The 26,954-nt window shown below is 46.7% G+C and overlaps 1 protein-coding gene across 3 annotated transcripts in view; it reads right to left on the bottom strand.

Annotated features, from left to right (window-relative positions):
- Positions 1-2,532: 2,532 nt before the first annotated feature.
- LOC111851226 (cGMP-inhibited 3',5'-cyclic phosphodiesterase 3A-like) overlaps positions 2,533-26,954 on the bottom strand; it is an 83,925-nt gene continuing 59,503 nt past the window's right edge. For 2 of the 3 annotated variants that reach the window (XM_023825934.2, XM_072713957.1), the window contains exons 3-16: positions 25,414-25,674; positions 21,835-21,992; positions 19,785-19,909; positions 15,327-15,555; positions 13,754-13,827; positions 13,487-13,665; positions 12,908-13,045; positions 11,492-11,603; positions 10,928-11,038; positions 10,288-10,487; positions 9,479-9,682; positions 8,754-8,915; positions 7,869-8,133; positions 2,533-7,744 (exon numbers count right to left, since the gene is read on the bottom strand). In XM_023825934.2, coding sequence (XP_023681702.1) covers positions 7,431-7,744; positions 7,869-8,133; positions 8,754-8,915; positions 9,479-9,682; positions 10,288-10,487; positions 10,928-11,038; positions 11,492-11,603; positions 12,908-13,045; positions 13,487-13,665; positions 13,754-13,827; positions 15,327-15,555; positions 19,785-19,909; positions 21,835-21,992; positions 25,414-25,674 — 2,532 coding nt within the window. In that variant the 3' untranslated portion in view covers positions 2,533-7,430. Of the gene's footprint in view, positions 7,745-7,868; positions 8,134-8,753; positions 8,916-9,478; positions 9,683-10,287; positions 10,488-10,927; positions 11,039-11,491; positions 11,604-12,907; positions 13,046-13,483; positions 13,666-13,753; positions 13,828-15,326; positions 15,556-19,784; positions 19,910-21,834; positions 21,993-25,413; positions 25,675-26,954 lie in introns of all 3 variants that reach the window. The other variant, XM_072713922.1, reaches the window with a different exon arrangement.

Below are 26,954 nucleotides of genomic sequence, written 5' to 3' on the forward strand. Positions count from 1 at the left end.
TCAAACTATAGGCCAATCAGTCTAACTTGTATAACTGGTAAAGTTATGGAGGCTATAATCAAAGAGAAAATGGTAGATTACCTGGACTCAAATAACATTTTGAGGGATAGCCAGCATGGATTTAGGAGAGGTAGATCCTGTTTAACAAATCTGTTGGAGTTTTTTGAGGAAGCTACTCAGGAAGTTGATGATAAGAAGGCCTATGATGTCATCTATTTAGATTTCCAAAAGGCTTTTGATGTTGTTCCCCACAAGAGGCTCTCACTTAAACTCAAAGCGACAGGTATTTTAGGAACTGTAGCGACTTGGATTGATAACTGGTTAACGGATAGGAAGCAGCGAGTAGTTATAAGAGGCTCGATGTCACAGTGGGCCTGCGTTCATAGTGGGGTACCGCAGGGTTCAATTTTAGGACCACTTTTGTTCCTAATTTACATAAATGATATAGACACCAATATATACAGTAAACTGGTGAAATTTGCAGATGACACCAAGGTGGGTGGTGTAGCAGATACTGAACTAGCGGCTCAGCAGCTACAGCGGGATCTTAATTTAATTAGTGACTGGGCTGACACCTGGCAGATGAAATTTAACATAGACAAATGTAAGGTACTCCATGTAGGGAGCAGAAATATAAAGTACAGGTATTTTATGGGACCTACTGAAATAAAGGTAGCTGATTATGAGAAAGACCTTGGTGTGTATGTTGATGCTTCCATGTCTCATTCTCGCCAGTGTGGGGAAGCAATAAAAAAGGCCAATAGGATGTTGGGGTACATCTCCAGGTGTGTGGAGTTTAAGTCAAGGGAGGTAATGCTAAGATTATACAATTCCTTGGTGAGACCTCACCTAGAATATTGTGTACAGGTTTGGTCACCATATCTTAAAAAGGACATAGCGGCCTTAGAAAAGGTGCAGCGTAGGGCCACAAGAATGATTCCTGGTCTTAGAGGAATGTCATACGAGGAAAGGTTATTTGAGCTAAATCTGTTCAGCCTCAAGCAAAGGAGACTGAGGGGGGACATGATCCAGGTCTATAAGATTCTAACAGGTTTGGATGCTGTTCAACCGAATAGTTACTTCAGCATTAGTTCCAATACAAGAACTCGTGGCCATAGGTGGAAATTAGCGGGAGAACATTTCAAACTGGATTTAAGGAAGCACTTCTTTACACAGCGTGTAGTCAGAGTATGGAATAGTCTTCCTGATAACGTAGTGCAAGCTGAATCCTTGGGTTCCTTTAAATCAGAGCTAGATAAGATTTTAACAACTCTGAGCTATTAGTTAAGTTCTCCCCAAGCGAGCTCGATGGGCCGAATGGCCTCCTCTCGTTTGTATAGTTCTTATGTTCTTATGTTCTTATGTTCTTATGTACTTCTGCATAACAGATCACATGAATGTACTTCTGTGTAACAGATCACATGAATGTACTTCTGCGTAACAGATCACATGAATGTACTTCTGCGTAACAGATCACAGGAATGTACTTCTGCGTAACAGATCACATGAATGTACTTCTGCGTAACAGATCACATGAATGTACTTCTGCGTAACAGATCACATGAATTTACTTCTGCGTAACAGATCACAGGAATGTACTTCTGCGTAACAGATCACATGAATGTACTTCTGCGTAACAGATCACAGGAATGTACTTCTGCGTAACAGATCACATGAATGTACTTCTGCGTAACAGATCACATGAATGTACTTCTGCGTAACAGATCACATGAATTTACTTCTGTATAATGGATCACATGAATGTGCTTCTGTGTAACAGATCACATGAATGTACTTCTGCGTAACAGATCACATGAATTTACTTCTGTATAATGGATCACATGAATGTGCTTCTGTGTAACAGATCACATGAATGTACTTCTGTGAAATGGATCACATGAATGTACTTCTGTGAAATGGATTACGTGAATGTACTTTTGTATGACATGAAAATGCTTCTGTATAATGAATCGTGTGCATTTGCTTCTGTGTAATGAATCACGTGAGTGTGCTTCTGTATCGCATTAATATGCTTCTGTGTAGGACCACTTGGATGTTTTTCTGTATAATGGAACATCACTCTTGTGTTGCTAAGGGCACACACTCTATCTGTGCTTTTTCTCACTACTTGCCTGTCACTCCTCCCGCTGAAAGGACTGCTTGAACCTCCACGGGTGTCGCACCAACCTGTGAAACTCTGCCGGTCACGACCCCCCTCCACTTCACCGGCTACAGTGTAATCAGACGTTCTTGGCGAAATCGCAACGCAGTCACACCTATCTGGGGAAGTTTGGCCCCCGAGGAAATGATCTCGCTGAATTGACGGCCCTTGGTGGTAATCGGGCTGGAACACTCTGAACGCTTCCAGATCCTGGAGCCAGGACTCATCGCTACCACCCACCCCCAACCAAGTTGGCTAAAAATGGCATTTAGCGAATCGAATCGGCCTGCAGTGATGCAGAAAGGAGGCAGGAGAAAGCTTTGTCCATGCTCATGCATCAATGAACACACAGACTTCCGAGTACCACAGAATTAATTTCATGTTATTCATCTGTATTCACATCACAACATCCACACTGTTCAGTTTGTGACAAATAAGTTCTAATAACCTCAATACATATTTATACCAAATATATCAAGAGGCACTTCCAGTAATTCTGGTAATAAAGTAGCTACAGTATTAGTGTCTAAATTACAAAAACGGTAAAAATAAATAATGTTTATCTAAAACACTTTTTATCATTTTAAGTTTTTTATCTGTACAGCATATGTTTTGTACAAAATGGAACATAAACCAGCAATAAACTGAATATTTCACTTAACAAATACTAGTGAATTAATTTTCTCCTTTTATGTATTGCTACATGTCTTAAGTGCAATATACTAGTGAGAAGAAAATGATTATTCAGTCCGTGGAGTGCCGACTATATAAAAATACAAGTCTCGTTTACACAGCTGTGACACTTGTTTGGTTCTTCTAGTTAATAATATGCGCAATGATTATGGAACTCGCATAAAAATCAAAACAGAAGAGATATACGACAGCTTAACAGCGATGGCTGTGACTTGGCTGGCAGATATGACGTTTATATGGAGACAGATCATATGAGAAGTTCAGAGAGGAGATCATAATCTCTAGTCTGTGGCCACAAATGCCTCTATTGTGTGGACTGGCTCAGCGCTATGACACAAATGATGCTTGGTAGGTCTTACAAAATGAAACCATGGGATTGGTCCCGCTGATTATTGGTATTAGTAGAATATGTGTGAGGGTCAGGCATTCATAGAATATATGAATAATTAAAGATGAGTGTGAAACCATGGCAACTGGAATTCCTCTGTGTTAAGTGGCAAGCCTCCACATGAGATTTCAGAAGACCATACCAGGTACGGCTTTGAGCAAACAATCGTCAATGACCATGACAATGTCCATACGAAATAGAGTCCAAAAAAATGACTAGAATCACCCTTTAACTAATGAATGACTGTCCTTGTCAACAACAGTCACATAAGTTCTGCTCCACAGCCAGACCAGGACCTGATACTCGGAAAGGAATGTATGAAGAATGAAGAAACAGCACCAAGCCTAATTTACTGGCTGCTAACATGTGACCACTAGCCTTAGTGTCCGGCTCACGTGAGGTGTGGGAGCTGGCAAAGCACATTTGCGCTGGAAGCGCTGGAAGAGAGGCCCTCATACGAAGAGTGGGACGCGGGACTAGCTGAAGCTGAGAGTCCACTGTGTGGACGTCAGGACGGTGCACAGGTGCTGCACAATCTCACAGGGAATTGCACAGGGGAAGCGTCTATCTCACGTTGCTGACAAGCAAAGGCTGGAGAAGACTGTCTTATGTCTACACAAAATGGGTTTTTATCTTAGATCTGAGTTTGAATTTTTATCCAAATCTCAGTTCTAAACAGAATAAATCACAATAATAACATTTTAACACTATATTCCATATTCTAACAAAGGTATAATAGTGAGAGAGATTTAATCAACAAATGTAGTTATTTTTGAATATATGTTGGCAGAAACTGATGTAAAAAGGGGATTTTTTTCTTATGATCAGATTCCTATTCTTAGGCACTCTGGATGACAATACAAGTTGTCATGACAACAAACACCTGGACTCATAACATAACAAAGCAGTGATAAAGCCGTATTAAAGCCATATCTCCAGTGTTTGGGTTGCAGGTTAATACCACTTCATTAGCTTTCTTTGCTTTTAATGTATAGGGCTGGCAGGGGGCTCCAGATAGGGGGCGCCATTCCTCATTGTCAATCTGTGGAACCTAATTAACGCTGAAGAGGATCAAGCCAGCGCACACCAAAGAGAAACCCCTTTGAGGTCCTTCAGGATTTCCCAAATGAGAGCATGCAGCACAGGGGAGCCGTGGGTGAAAGAAATCAAAGAGAATGAAAGCGATGTGGATCTAAGGAACTCTGCCCCTGTAAGAGATCAGGCAGAAACCGCATGGACTTATATATGCATAATATGGCCACAAGAAATGTATCAAAAATTAAAAAAAAAAAAAGCTATAGGGAAAGCAGACTAAATGTTGTCAAGCAGCGTTCATGGAGGACTGAAGGCATAGTAACCTAGACGAATTGTAAATATAACCTCCTTCATCAAAGCCACCCCCCCAGCCAGACTGCTGGCTTCTAGACTGAGATACTACCATAGCTGAAGAGACCAAGCTATAACACACGAGGCCTCAGAACACAAACTACTCTGAGAAACACATGGAGGGAGGACGAGGCCTGCCCTACGCGCTGGGCTGCCGGCAGACAGCTGCACTGTAACCTGGCTGACTGGTGAGTAATATTCTTCCCTAACTAATCCCCACCCTTAGAACATCATAATGAAGCGAACGGTCATGCGGAGACACAGTGTCCCCACAGTGCCTGGCAATAAGCACCCCCCACCCCCTACGTGCTCGCGATACGGCCGAGGGCCTCTGGGCTCCACACCAGCAAACCACAAGGAACAACACTTATTGTCTGACCCTGATCCCAGGCTGTCAAATGGCACGTTAAGGATCCTGTCACTGTCAAACGCGTCTACACCTGCTCATCGTGCCCTATTGAAGCCAGCTTCAGTAAGATCTACTGAAATACTCTAAGGAAAAGCTCCATGGAGGCTTTGGAATACAGGAGAAAGGGAAGGACACAGACTCCCTTAAGGGAGACATCCAAAGTGGCCAACTGGAAATGGACATCGGACTTCTGGATGACAGGTATTGAAGGAATATCTGCAGAAATGAGCCATATTGGGAGTGAGCATTAGACAAGTATGGCCAGATTGAGTATAGTGAAGTTGAATACAGACACCCAATGATATATGCAAGCCTTGTAGATGGTTATATGAAAAGCTATTGTCCACAGGTGGGAAACTTTCAGGTGACATGTTAGGACTTATGCTTGACACTTGCAACCCAATGGCAAATATCCAGAGTCTAGTATATGTCAGCTGCACAATCTCAAAAAACAGCACTAATCTAGAATATGTTCAGATATTAATAATGGTGCAACTAAGACACAGGTCTAGCCCTGCTACAGGTACATTCATCAACCCTCCAACCAATCACAAGACCACAAAAATGGCTCCTATTACGTTCAACATATCAGCTAAAACGCTGAAACTCAGATCAGCTGCTAAAGACTCCCTATGGTTACTAAGCTTAAGCGTAATCAGCTGTACATTTTTGGTACTCGCAAGTGGACTCCTATACTCCTGGAAAAGTAATACTTATTCAGAATGGATGACGACTTTCCATTTACGCCCAAAACCCTGAGAGTACAACACATGAGGGGAAACATAGTATTGCTTTCAAGAGAAATTGTAGGTCACAAATGTTTTGGCACACGGACAATTCCTTATTACATTTAAGAGAAAGACTCAGCTCCTCATTAGGAAAATGCAAGTTAGAAGGCGCCTTTCCTCCTGAATGAATTGCAGTGCGATTACAACGGTGTCAGGGACATGATGCTGGAGCTACAGAGAGCAGCTGCTTTGCTGGATTGACCTCACCACTCATCAGGGGAGCTTCCTACGTCCTCGCCAGTCCTGCCCCTCCCCCCACACCCCCCTGGCACGCTGTGATGACCTTCTTTACACTGAAAATGATCATATGGCCTTGTGAGCAGATGAAGGAGGAGTATGATGTACTTGGAGAAGGTTACTTATAAACCACGCTGTCAGTAGGTCTTGGCAAATTCCATTCATTTTTTTTTTTAAAAAAGCTTAAAGGATTATAATATTAGAAGAAGCAAGGGAAGGCTCTGTTTGGAGTGTCATTTTGACAGGTTATTTTCTGGCTATGAGAACATTGCTATATATAATTATTACTAGGGCTCCATGATGAGAAGATTTACTGAACTTACATTTCCAACATTGGTGGTGGATTACGCCTTGTGATTCTCAGGAGAAAATGAGGGCAGAATTACCATCTGGCTTTTAAGTCATCATTGGGGGATTTCTCCTTTGAATCTGTTTTGAGGGCACTTCTCCAACGCCCTGCTCAAACAGACACGCTTGGATAGAAAATGATCAACCGGCGGCCTGGTTTCATAGTGAAAAATAAAACGGGACACACACTGGGAACGAAGCTTGATGTGTTGCAATCTGAATTTGGACAAGGGATGTCCAGGCCTACAGTCAACAAAGCTTTGAGAAAACTTGGAATTTTTGGCAAAAAAAAAAAAAACCCATCAAAAAAGCTTTGGAGAAATGGGAAATGAGAAATATCTCAAAAGAACAATCCACCTTTTATCATAAGAAGGAAAATATGGTGAAATAAATTTAACAATAAGCTGAAGCATTATGGGCAGAAAGAAATGCAGGAAATGACATGTGAAAGTGCAAGGATGAGAACAAATGAAGGGACACATGGAAACTGTCCAAGCAACAGTGAACTGAGTGAGTTTCCATATATTCAGATAAAGCTTTTCAAACCAGTAGTACTTCCCCCCTTGCCCCTTCACTCTCTCGGCGATCAGTTGACAAATCCAGAGAGCTGTGGACATACTCAGGAAGGCCTGACCATGAAATGCTGTTGCTTTCCACCGTTCCTCGTAGAAAATGGGCCGGGTAATAACACCCAGAGGTGATTCTTTTCCACCCCAAAAGGCAGTGTGATCCTGTATTGCCAGAAGGAAGGTTCTTCAAATGGAGTTCTCTGAACCAGGACCTGACCTTAAAGATTTGTGTGTAGAACCTCAGAATCCCAGACGCCCCCCCCAATAAAGACCCCACCCCCACACACTTTTCTTCAGGCACATGTTCCCCGCAGCTTCTACAGTGTTGTGTCTAGGTGATGTGCTGGCAATATAATATCAAAGTCTTTTTTCATTAAAAATAAGAAAAAACACCAATGTTTTGGCTCTTGCCAAAGGGGCTTTTCTTCATGCCCTTCTTCAGAACGTGTCCTCACTCTGGGTCATTCTCATGTGCTTCTACAGTCTCGCATGATGGCTCTGTACTCTCCTCCCCAGTTCCTTCCAGCACCTCCTGGCCTCTGGATGGCTCCGCCCTGCCCACTAGGTCCTCCTCCTCCTTGTGGATGGCCAGGATTGGCCCCGTGGAGCTGCCATGGTGCCCCAACTCCTCCGCCGACGCCTGCCGCTGGGCTTCCTCCTCCGCGATCACCTTCTTCCACATCTCATGGTTCTCCAGGAGGTGCTGAGAGATTTGACAGAAGACTTTCCGTCTCTTCTTTTCTTTTTTCTTTGGGGTTCGCTTCTCTGAAGAAAAAAAAATGGAATCAGTGTTTCACTTTACTGAGAAACATCACTGAGTTGATTCAATCCAACAAAAAACAAGGTGACCAGCAGTACTACCAAAAGGCCAGGAGAAAGAGCCTCTTACGGGATGCTTCTGAGCCGCTGGAAGCGTCCTCCTCAGGCAGATCATCCTCCCAGCTTCCCTCAGCGTCTCTCTCCCCTTCCTCCTGCTCCTCTTCCCCCTCGGCCGGCTCCACCCAGTGGCCAGGCAGGAGGGCAGCTGAGTCATAGGAGTGACACAGGGGCCCCACGATGTGGGTGATGAAGGACTCCTGCAGCTTGGCCAGCTGGGGTGCGGAGCGGTCCATGAAGGGGCTGATGGGAAGGCCCAGGCTGGTCTCCTCGTCCCCCTGTGCAGACCACACACCTCTCAGCACACAGTACCCAAACAAATCAATCTAATTATATAAGAGCAGAAAATTATACTGCAGAATGATTAAAAGTTACAGGAAAGGATAAGGATCAGCAATCTGAACAGAATATATGAACATTGTGCACACGTGCAAACTGGTGTTCGACAGTAGGGCTGAATGTGAAAGGCGACCTTTCACTAACTCGTTAAATTACCATGGAAATGAGCACCAGGGCAGTGTTGACACCGGGCCATACGAGGTATATCAGTTAAAACACCTTCTGGGACCCCTGTTTGAAAGGCCATCCAGCCGCCCCTATGACCACCCTTCACGGCCCAGTCTCTTGGCCCTATCCATCATGTTTCCTCTGCAGCTGTCTGCCCGCCTTCACCTTAACCTGCTGCCTGCACATGACGCCATCCACACCCAGCGCTATGGCCCATGGTGGCCTGCAGGCTCTTCTATGTCCCTATTTATGACCAAGAAAATGGCTGCATGACCCCAAGAACAGCAAAATATCTTCTCTCAATTTGGATCACACAGCAGAGCGGGTGCAGTATTATCACGGGAGGATTAGTGGTAAGAATTTTGCACGTCTCTCCTGAAAAGAGGCTCACCTGCTCGTAGAACTCATTAACGATGCCCTGGGTCCACTGCAGGTGCAGCTCTTTGCTCTTGAGTGGCCCATTGATGTCGGCCAGCTTGATGCACATCTGGCAGACCAGCAGCCGGTCGTTCTCATTGGACCAGTCGATGCCCGAGCTCACATCATCGCCCACCTGGGACGGGAGATACAGCTTCATGGGCTTCAGTAGGATGCACGCTGGCTCGGTGCATGTGGAGACACCAGGGACGTGGTGCTCATGTGTTCACAGGAATCCCTGTGCTGCAGTGTGGAGTCTTATCTGGATTATTTTATGTCCAGCTATGGCCAATGACAGTTTGACATTCAAGTCCAATTTAAATTAATGCATTTCTCTTTGTTCCAAATGTATTTTAATAGTAGACAAACAGAATAAAAAACGTCGACTGACATATATTGACTACGAAGGTGTTGCTCCGCATTAAGTAATTTCATTCAGCTTTTCTGGCTTGGGATGGAACGGAAAATTCCTGGCTTGACACTGAAATTACAGATGTGGGGTAGAAGTTCAGATGTCGGTATCACAGCCCGAGTTTAGGGGAGGGGGGGGGGAGTTGAGCCAGGTGACTCAGCCAATGTGTCATTGGTTTAAAAAAGCTTTGCACTCGTATAGTATAATGATACAATAATAAACCAGAAATAACTCAGTCAATGATGTCAGACAGAGGCAAAGCGCTCAGTGGTTGTCACCAGCCCTACCTTAGCGTTGAACTCGGCCAGGAAGTCAAAGTGCTTCTTCAGGTCGGTGGCGAGGATGGCCTCGATGACCAGGAAGCGAAAGCGCTTGAACTCCACGTGGTCCAGGTTGACCAGGAAGTTGTACTCTGGATGGGACATGAAGAGGCTCCAGGCCGAGGCGGCGTGGTGATTCTCCAGCACTGAGCGGTCATTATATAACACCGCCTGCAGGGGGAGACACAGAGGGGAAAAAAAAGACACTTAACTTCCAGAAACTTCCAGAGTCCTACCAAAGACAATTTTTATTTTATTTTACACATTCATCACCCAGATGTGATTTGGATTCAGAGTGAGTATGGCAGATGCTGGGGCTAGGCAGCATACGCAGATGCATTACTTAAATAACTCAGATCTCAGAAAGGGCCTTAGTGTTGTAGCTTAGCGTGTGGCTAAGTGGGCTAAGCCTGTGCGCTTTAACCCCCAGCTCCCTGGGCGGCTGCCCTTCGCGGACACATGGAAACTTACTCTGTAAATAAAGTATCGATTATTATTATGGCTATTAAGCACCACCTCTGTATATGTTGCAGCTCAGCTATTGGTCACCAGTTCTCCGTGTTCAGTAATACCTCACATTGCCTTCAGGGGGAGACAAAGCCTATATAACATTAACAACATCCTACAGCTCGACAACATGTACAAAAATCGCAAGGAGGAGGTACTGAGTAAAGTCCCAGAGAGGCTCAATGAAGTCTGAGGGTTGCTAGATGGTCTAAGTATTTTCCTTCTTCATGCACGCTGCGACATGACAGTTAAGTCCACTGCAGGGTCACCTGACTGGCACCAGTGGCCACCAAGAAGGCGTTGGTCCTCCCGGGGTGGTCGTAGTCGTGCATGGCGGCCGCCACGTACAGCGCCATGAGCTCCAGGGCTGGGATGAGGCCCGACAGGCAGCCGTAGCCGTCCTCCGATGCAGCGTACGTCTTGGAAAACACAAAGCCTGCACGGCTGTGCGTGATGCCGCTGTCTGAGTCTGCAGGCAGCGGGGGACAACAAGCATTTAGCGAACGACGATGAAGTGCCGCATGAACGGTGACCATCTCACACTGGAAAACTTTGCTGACTTGTTGGAAACCCAGCTGTGAAAATACATGCTAATGTCCTTCTCAGTGACTTCCTGCTCACTGCCAGAGGGGAAGGAAGGGATTTCATTAACTAGGCATTAAGTGACCGATTCCAGTTCTGTTTAACAGGCTTGTGAGCTTGGACATAAAGAGCATTCCTTCACTGTACAATCAACATAATCCAAAAATAAAAGTACTGCGCTGCCATGTAAAACTTACAGGATTTACAGGAATGAAGGCTAATGATTTAATACAGAAGATGAGTGAAAACAAGGCTCATAACACTCACAGCTGATTGGAAGCAGTGAAGCAGCTACACTGGTTAAGTTTAAACACTTTACATATTTACCGGAGTCACTGGCCGAGCCATGGTCGCTGAGACGCGGCAGGCCAGGCACTACCTGCGTGGTGAGGTACCAGACTGCGTGCAGCACATCTGTGGCATGGATTCTGTTGTGATCTGCGGAATTGCATACCCAGCTGTAAAACCTATTGCTGTCACTAGAGGGCAGCATTTTATAACATCTCAAACTCAGCTGTAGGTAAAGTGTCTTTCAGCTATCGGTCCCAGAAAGTGCATCTAGTGATGTTTCACAGCACAATTCACCTAGAGTTTCCATATTGGCTAGTGTAGAGATTAGAGGCAGGAAGTAACAGCTACTGATTCAACTCCCAGGGAAGTCCCTGCACTTACACCCTTGAACACAGCACTTACACCCTTGAACACAGCACTTACACTGAATTGCTTGCTTTGGATTAAAAAATTCAGCTAGGTGATTTAGTTAAAATTTTTATTAGCACTAAAAAGTGATTCATTTCCAGGAAACCTAGATGAAATGTGAGCTATTGTGTTAACACCAGTGGAGTGTTAACACCAATGGAGTGTTAACCCCGGTGGGGAGGTCACACTCACATGGTATGTCTCTGTAACCGCTCTCCAGTGCGTGAAAGTAGTTCATGAATTCCTGCAGGGGGATCTTGAAGGTGTTGAAAAGTCCGGTGTCCTCAAACAGCCGGAAGGAGACCTAAAACAAACAGACTGGTCAAAGACTGTGGTGGTAGCAGTCTCTAACCACAACCTATAACCTTTGTTCAGACCACAAGTAGTGCTTTCCCACTGCCACCAAGAGCCAAGCCATACCGCGAAGGGAAGGTTTTCCACTGTAAATTACTTGAGCTGTACCCAAGCCGTACCCGTGCAGATAGGGCTCTGCTTGCTAGCAGGATCGAAAGCGTGACCAAACCGAGCTGGTTGTGTCACCGACATGTGATTTGTTGAAATGCATGGAGTTATCGGTGATCTACATCAATATGCATGGATAATTTGAAGGAAAAAATGACATATGCTGCATATTATTCATTATTAGTAGTGTCACACATTGCGATGTATTGATGCATTTCCAATAACTCAGAACCTGAAAATTTCTAACCACCCACTTAAAAAGTACAAATTTTAATGCACGATAAAAGAGTATCTATAAACAGCTGATTGGAATGTATTTGTAATACAAATTTACGCAAGCGAATACTAATCCCGCTATGTCTTAACACCGCAATGTGTGAACGGAAATCAGCACACAGAAAATCATAAGGTTCACCAAGTGAACAGTCTCTTTGGTTTTTACGTCATTGTCACTCTTCCAAACCTGACACTGCCTTCACTGAGCTGACCCTTCTGCAGGGGAAATTTAACTGAGCTGGAAGATCAAAGCGAGTTGCTATCTCTATGCGGTACAGTTTGGGAATGGCTAGGTTCCTGTATGCCGGTGGAAAAGCACTGAAAGGGTCTCCTTTCTGCCCTCAGGAATTATGGGTTAAGAATGCTCCCTGAGCACACAGGGGGAAGAGGGGCTTTGTTTCACCATAAAATACACTATTACAGTCTGGATGCCTTTGATACATACTCAGCTGTGTAAATAGACACAGTTCATATGTAGGACTCTGAAGGATGGCGGTTCTAGTCTTAGGGACCTTGATGTACATGTGTATAACCTGAATTAACCTGGTAAAATATGCAAAAAACTTACATTTGAAAAACGTTCAACCACTTTTTCATAAACGTACCAGTTATGGAACCAAAACTACGACACCAATAATAATACATATATTAAATGCAGCTCATTTTGTTCTCTGAAGGCTTAAGTGTGATGCTGATGATCATAGTCCAGTTTTTTATTCATGGTTTATCAGGGAAGGTTGGAAAAATAACATGTAGTTCCATGTTCTACAGACATCGAACCATGCAGATGAGTGTAACTCCTTCGCAGGTCCTCCTGAAGTATTCAGGCCGTGTCTGAGCACCGAGTGACCAGCCACCCGCCCTGCCCACCTGACTGAGGATGCAGCCACACTTGCCGTGGGTCTTCTCCACCAGATGGAAGATGGGAAAGTTCCAGTTGTCCAGCTGACTCATAAGCGGGTCCAGCTCCTTCATCACCAGGGGCTCCGGTGCCAGAATGGCCTTGTCCTGCAGAGAGAGAACTGCTGAGCTAAGCGCACCAGTCATCATGTTTAATGTGACTGAGGGCAAAAGTGAGCCTGGTGCCTATCCCAGGAAGCATAGGGCACAGGGCGGGGGACACCCTGGATGGGATGCCGGTCCGTCACAGGGCACAGGGCAGGGGACACCCTGGATGGGATGCCGGTCTGTCACAGGGCACAGGGCAGGGGACACCCTGGATGGGATGTCGGTCTGTCACAGGGCACAGGGCGGGGGACACCCTGGATGGGATGTCGGTCTGTCACAGGGCACAGGGCAGGGGACACCCTGGATGGGATGCCGGTCCGTCACAGGGCACAGGACACCCTGGATGGGATGCCGGTTCCGTCATAGGGCACAGGGCATAAAGGTTTCCTGTAGACCACTACGCACTTTAGCTAGAAGCGCATTCTGTTTTTCCTGAAGTACCTCTGCAGGTAGTAAGGAGTGCAACAGGATGCTTTCTGGCCGATACGGCGAGTGGCCCTCTCTCGGTCCATCTGGCTTTCTGGCATGCCCTCTGTCCTCCTCGTTCTGGGCAAAGTCGCTGCTGTCACTGTTGTTGGTCTCGTGCGTGCTGTCGTAGTCTGATGATGTGATGGCTGGATCTGAGCAGAGAAATCACACCTCATGATGATGCTAAACCTCCACGTAGCATTAGAACCAGAAATTGATGATTCTGGCCCCCTGGCTTACCCGTCCCGCGCACCTCGTCGCTCCTGTCGATGGTGGCCTGTACATGGCTTAGTGTACTGTAAGGTCTTCCACAGCTGCAGTTATGAAAGGGTGAAGCTGAAGGTCAGAATGCCAGAGGAACATCATACAAGCTCACGGCTTTAAAAGGGACTATTTGATCCATCTTATCCTTCAGACACACACAGCTGATGCAAATGCTAATTTAGCATCTCTAACATCACGCTATCATCTGGAACAACTGACTAAGATCTCATTTGCATAGATAATACCTTATTAACATCTATAAATTTTCCTTAATATCTCTAACACTTAGCTAACCCCTATGTAATTAAATGATTTTAATCAAACTCCAAGGGTAAGCTGATCCTGACAGCTGAACGTACAGACAAATGAGTAGGTGTGTTAGAAGGAAACTACTCTGACGTTCACAGGGCACACAGAAGAGATTTATTAGCCTTAATATAGTGAGAATAATGGCCAGAGATGTCATACACTTCCAAAGGTAAACCTGCAGTGCAACACAGATGAGTTTAAGAGAGAAATGGGGCAGTGACTAAGTACTCTGTCAAAAGTCAGTGATTCTCAACCATTTTTTAATTCCATGTACCCCGTGTGTCCGGGAAAAACATGTCTGGACCCCCCTAAACAGTTTATATTATTGTTTCTCTTGTATGGAGTCTGCAATGATGACCAAAATTCCCAATGTTAAAATAACATTAATATAAGCATAATATATTAATTCAGTTACACTGCCTAACAAAGTATTTTCTTTTGAACACGACTCAAGTCATTCCACTATCTGCACCAACCCTCGTTTTTTTCTCATTTTATGATTTTACTCTACAAACAGAAGGTGAATGTTTAGAACAAAAAATATAATATAAAACCTATTTGGCAAGAGGTTCTAAAAATAATAGCCTGACAGCCATTAAATGACCATTTAATAACTCATTTTTAGGTATTAGCCTTCAAAAAAATAAACATAAATATTGCAGATTATTATATTAAGTGCACCTTCATAATGAATGCATTATGAAGGTGCACTGAATGTTCTATAAATGCATAATGAATGGGTGTGTTCTCAATTTCAAATTCGCTCACCATCTCGCGTTCGGTCAAAACCAAAAACTAACATACGACGTCGACGTGAATACGCAGTGACATCTGACGTTGTGAAACAAATTTAGCTGCGAATTCTGCGTAACGTCATGACCGAAGCTTTATGCTGTTTACATCCATGAAGGAATGCTATTGGTTTCTATAAAACAATTTGAGTAAAGCACTAATTTTAATGCACAGTAAAAGTCCATCCACAAAAAAAGTCATCATATCTTGTTTTGAAAAAAATCTCGATATACCGTAAAAATTTGATATAGGTTATCGCTCAGCCCTAGCTTTAACAATATAGTCATTTTATGATTTTATGTACAATTTTCAAATAAATTGTGTCCCCCCCGAACCTCGTTGAGGCCCCTCAGGGGGTCATAGCCCCCAGTTGAGAATCACTACTCTAAATCATGGAAAAGAGCCCCTCCTAGTGGGTGGAGGTTCAGAAAGAGGCAGTTCACGATACCTGCTGCAGAGCAGCCCCATGGCAGACCAGGAGTCTGAGCTTGCAGGGGCGCTCTGGGTGTGGATTAAGGCTCTGTGGGCGTCCACCCTGGGAACATAGTCGCCCAGCGAGTACACCGGGTCGTCGAGGTCCACAGAGGAGACTTTGCTGGTGGGAGTGGTGGCAGGGCTGCCCTGGAGGGGGGACTGGCAAGGGGACACCAGAGGCGAAGTGAAGGAGGACGGGCAACCTAGCAGGAGAACAGCCTCACGTCACCATACTGAAGGAGAGATCTGGGAAATTTAACGTAGATATGTTACCCAAAAACTCGTGCACACATAGACACGCACACACATTTGTAGTCATGTCTTTGTGGGGACTCTCCATTCATTTCTAGGGGCAAAACCCTAAACCCAACAATGACAACTTTAACCCCTACCCAGCCCTAACCTTGACCAATGTATATTTTACATTGTGGGGACATTTGGTCCCCACAATGTAAAATATACCTGAACCACAGAAACACACACTCACCCACCCACACACACACACACACACACACACAATGAGCAATGAGATGGACACCCCCATAAGAAAGATACTAACACTGCTTCCTAACAGAATTAGAGACCCACTTTCAGATGTGCCTAGATAGCAAAAAATACTGGTAGTTCAAAAGAGTCTACATGCCACCTCAGATAGGACATATTAAGTAATGGTCAGTAAGAGACACCCAAATGTCTATACCCTAAGTACTGCTCCACAAGTCACAATACAGTTTGCGGAGTTTAACTGGCAGAGAAGCACATCAGTCTGATGCTCCCACACGTACCCCCTTACTCTGTCCCTCCCATTACTCAGTCTGACGCTCCCACACGTACCCCCTTACTCTGTCCCTCCCATTACTCAGTCTGACGCTCCCACACGTACCCCCTTACTCTCTCCCTCCCATTACTCAGTCTGACGCTCCCACACGTACCCCCTTACTCTGTCCCTCCCATTACTCAGTCTGACGCTCCCACACGTACCCCCTTACTCTGTCCCTCCCATTACTCAGTCTGACGCTCCCACACGTACCCCCTTACTCTGTCCCTCCCATTACTCAGTCTGACGCTCCCACACGTACCCCCTTACTCTCTCCCTCCCATTACTCAGTCTGACGCTCCCACACGTACCCCCTTACTCTGTCCCTCCCATTACTCAGTCTGACGCTCCCACACGTACCCCCTTACTCTGTCCCTCCCTTTACTCAGTCTGACGCTCCCACACGTACCCCCTTACTCTGTCCCTCCCATTACTCAGTCTGACGCTCCCACACGTACCCCCCTACTCTCTCCCTCCCATTACTCAGTCTGACGCTCCCACACGTACCCCCTTACTCTGTCACTCCCATTACTCAGTCTGACGCTCCCACACGTACCCCCTTACTCTGTCCCTCCCATTACTCAGTCTGACGCTCCCACACGTACCCCCTTACTCTGTCACTCCCATTACTCAGTCTGACGCTCCCACACGTACCCCCTTACTCTGTCCCTCCCATTACTCAGTCTGACGCTCCCACACGTACCCCCTTACTCTATCACTCCCATTACTCAGTCTGACGCTCCCACACGTACCCCCTTACTCTGTCCCTCCCATTACTCAGTCTGACGCTCCCACACGTACCCCCTTACTCTCTCCCTCCCATTACTCAGTCTGACGCTCCCACACGTACCCCCTTACTCTCTCCCTCCCATTACTCAGTCTGACGCTCCCACACGTACCCCCTTACTCTGTCACTCCCATTACTAGGTGCACCATCAGCATACAAAGAGTCAGACGAAATCAAAAACAGCACAATGGTCATTTACTGGCTCCGCTTTCTTGGCCCATAGATCTGCCCAATTAAAATACCTCCCCAGAAATGTTCTATAACCCGCCTTCTCAGGGCAGGAAATTCCTGCGGTTAAACTACAGAGTGGGACGGAAGGCAAACGGCCCTCGTGTCCCACAGCCTCCCGTGTCTCACACAACAAGCAGCCCCCAGCGCTCACGGCCATGTCTTACCGCGGGGCGCAGAGATAACAGGAAGGCTATGGTCACATTGCCAGGCTGAAGTGACTCAAAGCTGTTTTTTTGCTTTAGGGTCTTATGTTTTCAGGGCTATGTGGACACAGAAATCCTTTTAAAATCTTTTCAAATGAGATCCGAGTCACTTACATATGTCATCCGAGACCTTGTTTTCCTGGCCATACGACATGAATGAGATCAGAATTTATGTGGTGTTTTGCCTGCACTGAACGCTGTCGTCATCAGCCAGCACCAGAGAAGAGCGACAGATGCGACAAAACGTATCGATGCGGAAATGCGCGCTGTTTCGGAGGACACAGGTGATCACATTACAGTTAGACACAGGTCACTGTTAATTATGAATGTGAACCGTCAAGTTAGGCAAATCCGATCTGAGCAAAAAATTGTAATTGAACATTGAGGCTTGCAATGTGAACATAGCCAAGGAGGTGTGTTTCAAACTGGACACTATGACCTTTTTGCTTTCAGTACATACTGTTATACACTCACCTAAAGGATTATTAGGAACACCATACTAATACGGTGTTTGACCCCCTTTCGCCTTCAGAACTGCCTTAATTCTACGTGACATTGATTCAACAAGGTGCTGAAAGCATTCTTTAGAAATGTTGGCCCATATTGATAGGATAGCATCTTGCGGTTGATGGAGATTTGTGGGATGCACATCCAGGGCACGAAGCTCCCATTCCACCACATCCCAAAGATGCTCTATTGGGTTGAGATCTGGTGACTGTGGGGGCCATTTTAGTACAGTGAACTCATTGTCATGTTCAAGAAACCAATTTGAAATAATTCGAGCTTTGTGACATGGTGCATTATCCTGCTGGAAGTAGCCATCAGAGGATGGGTACATGGTGGTCATAAAGGGATGGACATGGTCAGAAACAATGCTCAGGTAGGCCGTGGCATTTAAACGATGCCCAATTGGCACTAAGGGGCCTAAAGTGTGCCAAGAAAACATCCCCCACACCATTACACCACCACCACCAGCCTGCACAGTGGTAACAAGGCATGATGGATCCATGTTCTCATTCTGTTTACGCCAAATTCTGACTCTACCATTTGAATGTCTCAACAGAAATCGAGACTCATCAGACCAGGCAACATTTTTCCAGTCTTCAACTGTCCAATTTTGGTGAGCTCGTGCAAATTGTAGCCTCTTTTTCCTATTTGTAGTGGAGATGAGTGGTACCCGATGGGGTCTTCTGCTGTTGTAGCCCATCTGCCTCAAGGTTGTGCGTGTTGTGGCTTCACAAATGCTTTGCTGCATACCTCGGTTGTAACGAGTGGTTATTTCAGTCAAAGTTGCTCTTCTATTAGCTTGAATCAGTCGGCCCATTCTCCTCTGACCTCTAGCATCAACAAGGCATTTTTGCCCACAGGACTGCCGCATACTGGATGTTTTTACCTTTGCACACCATTCTTTGTAAACCCTAGAAATGGTTGTGCGTGAAAATCCCAGTAACTGAGCAGATTGTGAAATACTCAGACCGGCCCGTCTGGCACCAACAACCATGCCACGCTCAAAATTGCTTAAATCACCTTTCTTTCCCATTCTGACATTCAGTTTGGAGTTCAGGAGATTGTCTTGACCAGGACCACACCCCTAAATGCATTGAAGCAACTGCCATGTGATTGGTTGATTAGATAATTGCATTAATGAGAAATTGAACAGGTGTTCCTAATAATCCTTTAGGTGAGTGTATATGTCTGTAGTATAAGTCAAGCAGCTGGTCTATGGTATACTGCCCACTAATGTGTTGGCTAGGGAACAAACCAACAGTCCAGCCTCCCACCCATCTCTCAACCACTTATCCTGGTCAGGGTCATGAGTTTGTGTCTAGCTAGCACAGGACACAAGGCAGCCCATCACAGGGCACATACATACTCACAAACACTCTGGGCTATTTAGAGATGCCAGCTAGTCTAAATGTGTCCGTGGATTGCAGGAGAAACCCCACAGGACATGCCGGAAGCATCAGGAGAAACCCCACAAGATGTGGTGGAAACATCCGTAGAAACCCCACGGGACATGAAAGCATCACGAGAAACACTAGGAGAGGGTTCCTCAGTTGTAGTTCTGGAGGGCCAGTCTGCAACACACTTTATTGATTTCCACCTTATTCGGCTCACAAGCTACAGTAGTTACCAGGTTTTATAGGTGTGTTTCAGCATGGAAATCTGAAAACTGCAGACTGGCCCTCCATGACTGAAATTGAGGAGCCCTGTCTTAGCATTCCCTGGTTGGATACTGCCCATGTCTGTCAAACAAAAAATTAATGTATGAACTAATGACAGAAACCAGTTGGCAGGATATCAGGCTTTTGACATATAGTAGCACAGAAACAGATATATACCAACATGGAAACAGACATGGCTTCCAGCTGCAGTGGAGCTGAGAGAAGTCACCTGGTCTGTTTGGCCATTTGGAGGTGAGGTGGTTTGTGGCGCCCCCTGTTGTGTAGGAGGCAGACATGTTCCTGCCCTTGGTCATGGTCAGCACGGCTGAGCTGTTCCACAGGTCACTGACCTGACTGGAAGAGACAGACACATAGTCAGTGGACAGGCAGGTAATAAGCCACACATGGACCTGTATCAGTGTATCAGTCCCCCTGTATCAGTGGTTTCAATAACCACAATTCCATTTATCCACTGCAATCCAACAAAGTAAAATGTGTAACAATATGTTTTCATTGTTCTTTAGCCTTTGAGGGGTATAAAAAGCGTGATTTTCATTGCTCTGTGTCCCTTGATACATATTTCTAATTGATTTATCATCTCTTGAGAACTAGGCTGAAGTGTCAGAATCTCTTTAATTTGAGAGTATAGTACTCTATAATAATGTTCAATGTACTTCATTATTACTGTCTTTCTATGTTAGTAATGCCTCACTGTGTGTAGTTTATCAGTTACCATAGGTAAATAAAATGACGTCATATATATGGGCGCTTCACTGTTATGGACCTGGTAGGTCTTGTAACGCATCAGCTGTGGACACGAGAGTACTACTGTACTGTTGTGCTGGCAGTAAAATCATAATTACTGAACAGCTTTCGAGGAGCATAAACTAAAGAGGCTTTCCAATAGGACAGTGGTTCCCAACCTTTTTTAACTCACGGCCCACACAGCCAAACACATACGTTTCCGCGGCCCACTGCAAAAGAATTTAAACGATCCCGCTTTTTGTGTCGGGTTATCTAAGTACTCGGAAGCAAGGCTGTTAATTGTCTTTATTGAATAAACTGGTAATTTATTTAATTATATATCAAATTATGATTTATTTGATTTTGACTAGACATTTTTTAATATAAACAATATTACAATTTCTAGTAATAATAATTGGCGGCCCCCCTGCAATACCGTCGCGGCCCACTAGGGGGCCGCGGCCCACAGGTTGAAAACCACTGCAATAGGAATAAACTTACATTAAACTGCTAAGCTGAGGTTTTGTCCAAAGTAAAAATTCTGATCCGTGTTCAGTAGAGCAGTGCAGCTTCAGTGATGTGTTTAAGAGACCTACAGCAGGGCCTGTGTTGGGATTCGAAATTGCAAAGCTATGTTAAGGCCACATCCTAAACCATCTCTACCTCTCTTTTAAAACTGCTCTATTCTCTGTAGATCTGCATCCTAACACATGACCAAGGACTGTGGATCTTCCTTACTGGCGCTCAGGGGAATGTTCTGCTCAGTGGATAGTGAGACAGCTTTCGCTGGCAAAGGCCCAGACAATCGAGTCTCGATCAGCAGATTCATCCCACTAGCGTTCGCAGGCACTGGCCTTAAACGAGAGCTCCTCCGGCAGCTGGTCACATGGGTAGAAATCCCCATCAGCGGTTGGTTCCCTGTGGCGATTAGCGCTCAAAGCCAGCACAGTGAAACACAAATCCCTACCCTTTCACATGCCAGTGCAGCAAGATGCAGAATTTTCCCATAATGGGCCAGGTTCCGTGTGTGTGCCAAACAGAACATGCATCACCCAAAGATGCTATAAACAATGGGAAGCGAAATTCCCAGCTTCCTGCAATCTACTTTCATATATTTTCTCCAGCCATGAACTCTCAATGCAGGCTGCACTGGATATTTACTCCATCCATGAAATTGCACTGCAGGCTGCAATAGATATGTCCTCAGGATAGACAGGCCATAACACATTAAAAACCTGGCTCTCCTTTCAGCAGAATCGATGCCTGTGTGCTGTACTGCAGTGACAGCTCTGATGCCAGTCACTGAGTCAATGGGAAGACCCACGAAAATCCATGTAGTACACAGGCATTCTCTTCAGACACCCAACAAACTTCCCAGTGACATTTCTGCCCGAGTGGGAAGCTGACAGGGCTGTTGCTCTGGCAGCCAGTGACACTGCCCTTCATAAAGCAAGAAAAAGCTGCAATGCCTGACAGGTTTGTTGGACTGGATGCCTTACCTGGGACCGGGTAAAGCAAAGGGAGGCAGGCATTACCTGCAGGGCGCGGCCTCATGGACAGCCTTGGTGTTGGCACTGCGGTCTCGTCGCACAGGGCCCGGTTCCATGGTAGGCAGGCCTGTGGCCGAGGTGGTGGTGGTCCACGTGGACGACACTCTCCTCAGCAGCCCGCAGGGAAGGCTACGTCTTAGGCGCTGCAGTGGACCAGATGAGCCACGATTACTCACCCTGTACACGGCACTTTGCATCACACCTCCACACACCACAAGTACCTTCACAAGCAATTCAAAAAGGCATGCACACTTCATACCAGAGAACCCACAGGACGCGTACATGGCAGCATGAGCTATAAATAAAGCAAAAGTGTGAACTTCAGACATTCCCCTTGAACCTTCATGAGTCAACCGTAAGGACAGCAGTCAGTGCCACAGTGACCAATCAGCAGAAGCCCAGCAGCCTGACAGATACGCCCACTCCAAAAAAGGCTCACATTCATTGGGCATCAGTAACAGACAGGAATCCAATCATAGCAAGATGGTCTGCTGCTTCGTTAGCAATGAATGTACCATCGACTCTGCCCCTACCCTGGCTGGGGAGGGGGGACCCCAAGGGGGGGACAGATGGCAGCGTTGAGGGAAAACAAATGGCAGAGATTCACTGGCTTGCGGGTTAACCTGGGCTGGGAGTGTTTATCTCATTCAAAAATGCTCATATCAATCGCTTCACGTTCTTTGTGTCCTGTTGTCAAAGGTGTCAGCTTGCCGGCGGGTGCATGCTGTGCTGCGCCAGACCCTCTCCTCATTTCAATGTAGCCACGGACACGGACAGCACAGGTGAGCCTCGTTACACCTTAATGACACGATTTCCCGCCACGCCCGGATACCTCGCTCAAGTCCGCGTGGCCCCGGGTGGCTCAGGATTCCAGCCACGCCCGGATACCTCGCTCAAGTCCGCGTGGCCCCGGGTGGCTCAGGATTCCCGCCACGCCCGGATACCTCGCTCAAGTCCGCGTGGCCCCGGGTGGTTCAGGATTCCCGCCACGCCCGGATACCTCGCTCAAGTCCGCGTGGCCCCGGGTGGCTAAGGATTCCCGCCACGCCCGGATACGTCGCTCAAGTCCGCGTGGCCCCGGGTGGCTCAGGATTCCAGCCACGCCCGGATACCTCGCTCAAGTCCGCGTGGCCCCGGGTGGCTAAGGATTCCCGCCACGCCCGGATACGTCGCTCAAGTCCGCGTGGCCCCGGGTGGCTCAGGATTCCCGCCACGCCCGGATACCTCGCTCAAGTCCGCGTGGCCCCGGGTGGCTCAGGATTCCCGCCACGCCCGGATACCTCGCTCAAGTCCGCGTGGCCCCGGGTGGCTCAGGATTTCCGCCACGCCCGGATACCTCGCTCAAGTCCGCGTGGCCCCGGGTGGCTCAGGATTCCCGCCACGCCCGGATACCTCGCTCAAGTCCGCGTGGCCCCGGGTGGCTCAGGATTCCCGCCACGCCCGGATACCTCGCTCAAGTCCGCGTGGCCCCGGGTGGCTCAGGATTCCCGCCACGCCCGGATACCTCGCTCAAGTCCGCGTGGCCCCGGGTGGCTCAGGATTCCCGCCACGCCCGGATACCTCGCTCAAGTCCGCGTGGCCCCGGGTGGCTCAGGATTCCCGCCACGCCCGGATACCTCGCTCAAGTCCGCGTGGCCCCGGGTGGCTCAGGATTCCCGCCACGCCCGGATACCTCGCTCAAGTCCGCGTGGCCCCGGGTGGCTCAGGATTCCCTCGCGGTTGGATGCCATTTCCTGCTCTCTGTTCTCCCAAATCCCCACCTCTCACAGCTCCCCCAAGCCCAGTGTGTGGTTTCCCGGGTTCCAACATTTAAACCTCAACAAATGAAAATCTCAGGTACAGAATTCATCCCTCCATGGCAGCTGAGGGTGTTCCCACCTGCCCATCTGAGCAACACTATCAGGCTGGAATTCAGTCTCACTCTCCTTCTGGGACCCAGGGACCTCCTCTGCGTTACTCAGCTCAGTACCTCCAGTGGTCCTGCACATTAAACCTCAACGCGGCGACTGGTTCGCCCACATCCCTCAGGATTTTTAGCTAACCAAACTCTCAGCGCTACAATGTCCATCTGACACAAATACACTGAATTTAATAGCAGGTATTTTACACTCAGCAATCCTAAAACTACACCAGTTATAAAGCTGCAACGCTCTAAATCACAACATTCCTGGCTTGTATTTAAGTAACTAAACAGTCCTCACCTGCCAATCAAAATGAAGGGCAATATACAAGGGTCATACATGTTATATCAGAACTGTATCAGAAGCCCAAAACGACTGTAACCCTGATACAGAGAAACTCATGTGTGTCATAAAGGGAGCCTTTATGCATCTCTGAAACTTGAATCTTTCCTAAGCTTTAACAGTTTTTTCCTGCATATTTTTTCGTTGTTGACACAACTGAGAAAATGAAGAAGGAACGAATATAGATTGTTTCCCCTCTCAAACAGGAAAAATATCCTCCCACTTTTGCCTGGGACATTGCACAGCATGTGAGTAAGTGTACTGCACATTCCTGCAGGGGGAGCCAGTGGTTATTGCCTGGGCAAGCAGCGATACAGACAAGAATAATTCATTTTTGCAAAGTCATCAAATCCTTTTTGCCCAGTAGTGTTTAGATGGAATTATTCCTGGTTAAAGCGCACGGCTTGCATCCAACAACAGCTGAACCTAAGAATGGCGAAAGGTGAAAGGTCATGATGTGCAGACAGGATTCCCATTAAGTTATGAAGACCACACGCTTATCCACATTTTTACTTAACTAGGCCAAACTAGTACTGAGAATGTGGCAGTGTTTGAAGTGTAACAGGACAGACAGTCTTGGTTAACACCAGTAACACTAGTACACACCAGTCAGAGTCACTGTCATGGTAACAGCAGACTGTGGGTCATGTGACTGCCAGAGATTCACTGCATAGGTTTATTTAATTGCACTTTAACTACAGTTGAATCAGTGGCCACACACTGAACATCAGGAGCAAATGGAGGAGATAGATGACAATTCCCTCTGCCTAAGCATCACCCACAACACCCCTCTCACAACATACTACAGAAACATTACAGCTCCCCCTCTCCACCCCGGGCTAACGGTGTGGTACATGCATATCATGAATAATACTTATCCATCCTTTCCAGCTCACAGCCGGAAGTACAAGATGCATTATATAATCCTGTGCCATGCATTCATTCAATTCACCTTTAAATTTGTAAACCCCATGTATAAACCAGGTCATATTCAAATCTGTAAACACCAAAATCTGTAATCCACACCATATTTAAACCTAGTTCATCTTCAGATCTCTAAATCCAATGTATGTAATCTGGTTTCTGTTCATATTTGTTCTCCGCATGCACAATCCAGTTTGCGTTCACATCTGTCTTTCCGATGCATAATCCTGCTCATGTTTATATTGGATAACCCTGTGCTTAATCCTGCTCATGTTTATATTGGGTAACCCTGTGCTTAATCCTATTCAATTCCAAATTCACAGGCATGAGAGAATCATAAAATTCACATGAGCTACTGTAGGTCTGCCTGGCTATTCGCATCGTGCAGTGAGAGCACCTTGGGGGTGACCAGTTTCTCGCCCCTCTCAGAACCCTCCTCTGAGTCAGAGCAGGCAGAGGCATCACTTGGAGGGACGGGCGGGTTGAGGCGGGGCCGGGGGAGGGGCTGGAAGGTGAGCTGGGTGCTCAGCAGGTTGCTGACGGCGCGCAGGGAGCTGCAGGTGTGTGGCGGCAGCGAGGGGTCCGCCAGGAGGTCCGTGATGAGCCCGTGGGCCTCACCCATCACCGCGATGTCCACCATCACGCTGGTGCCTGAGGACTGAGGGATAGAGAAAGAGAAACAAGATGAACAGAGATGGAAGCTCAACCGTGGACAGCAGTCCCATCTGTAGAAGGGCTGACACAAGGCAAGGCTGACGCAATAAATAGCCGAGTTCCCAGTAGGCGCCCAAGCAATGGTGCCAGGGTCCCAAGCCAGCAGACAGAGACAGGGGAGAAATCTGGGTACGAGTCAAAGTACTCCAACGCAAAGGGTGAGAAAGGATCTGCACAGGAAGCGAGCAGAGACGGAACGACCGGTGAACAGGAAGGAGGAGGGAGTCGATCAATTAATCAGTTCATTTGTTTAGCACATTTTCAAAGTCAATCACGTTGACAGACCAAAGGGTTGCACAATGGAGGATAGCTCAAGGAGAGTGAGATAGCTGGAGTATCACCATGACTACTGTAAGTTCACAGCCCTCTCCTCATTCAGGCCTCATGGAAACACATCTAAGAGCACCCAAAATTCCTCCCAGCTGTAACTGTGCTGTCTGAAGATGTCTGAAGCCCTGTTCTGAAGAATAAAGTGCCTCTCAAGCAGGATGTAGCTACAGGGATAATAATGCGGGGACACTGCATGGTTAGGGGGCTCTGACCGTAAGAGGATGAGCAATCGGAACAGGCATGGCTGTGCTTCAGAGCTCAGTCAGGTCTGTTACACCCATATTACCTCCCAGCCAAAGCCTCACACGCCCCATCAGATCATTTAACACACTATTCTGTGTCCTGAAATGATATTCTGTGGGCTCAGGGTGTATGACAACTACAACAAAAAGCGCTGAAAGGAATCTTCTCTATGATTTGCTTCATGTGACCATGTAGCCAGCTGGCTGTTCCAAAGCAGATAGGGAGAACTTTCAGAAGGTCTGGCCATTCTTTCCATTGTAGGGCTATGATGATAGTACATCGTCACCACTGGCCAGTTCAAATGGTGACATCATCTATGCTCAACATTTCTTTCACAGACTCACTGTTTCCTTCAGACAGATGTGAATCGAGAAACTGCTGAAATCTACTGCTCTGTGCGGATTCACCAAAGCAGTTCTTCCTGAACTGCACAGCACAGCACGCACAGCACGCACGCATGCACAGCGACTGGTCACACAGAGAGACACTTCCTCTCTTCAATGACTCACGCTGTGAAGTCGCTAGGATCTCAGAGGCCCAGCCCCATGACCATGACTCGTTCTGGCCAAACCCATGACAACACAAGCAAAAATAGCTGAGGCCAACAATCAGAGCCCAATTTGAGGCAGTATTAGAAGCTCAGAAACCAAA

This window comes from Paramormyrops kingsleyae, chromosome 1 (assembly GCF_048594095.1).
Source record: "Paramormyrops kingsleyae isolate MSU_618 chromosome 1, PKINGS_0.4, whole genome shotgun sequence".
NCBI lineage: Eukaryota > Metazoa > Chordata > Actinopteri > Osteoglossiformes > Mormyridae > Paramormyrops > Paramormyrops kingsleyae.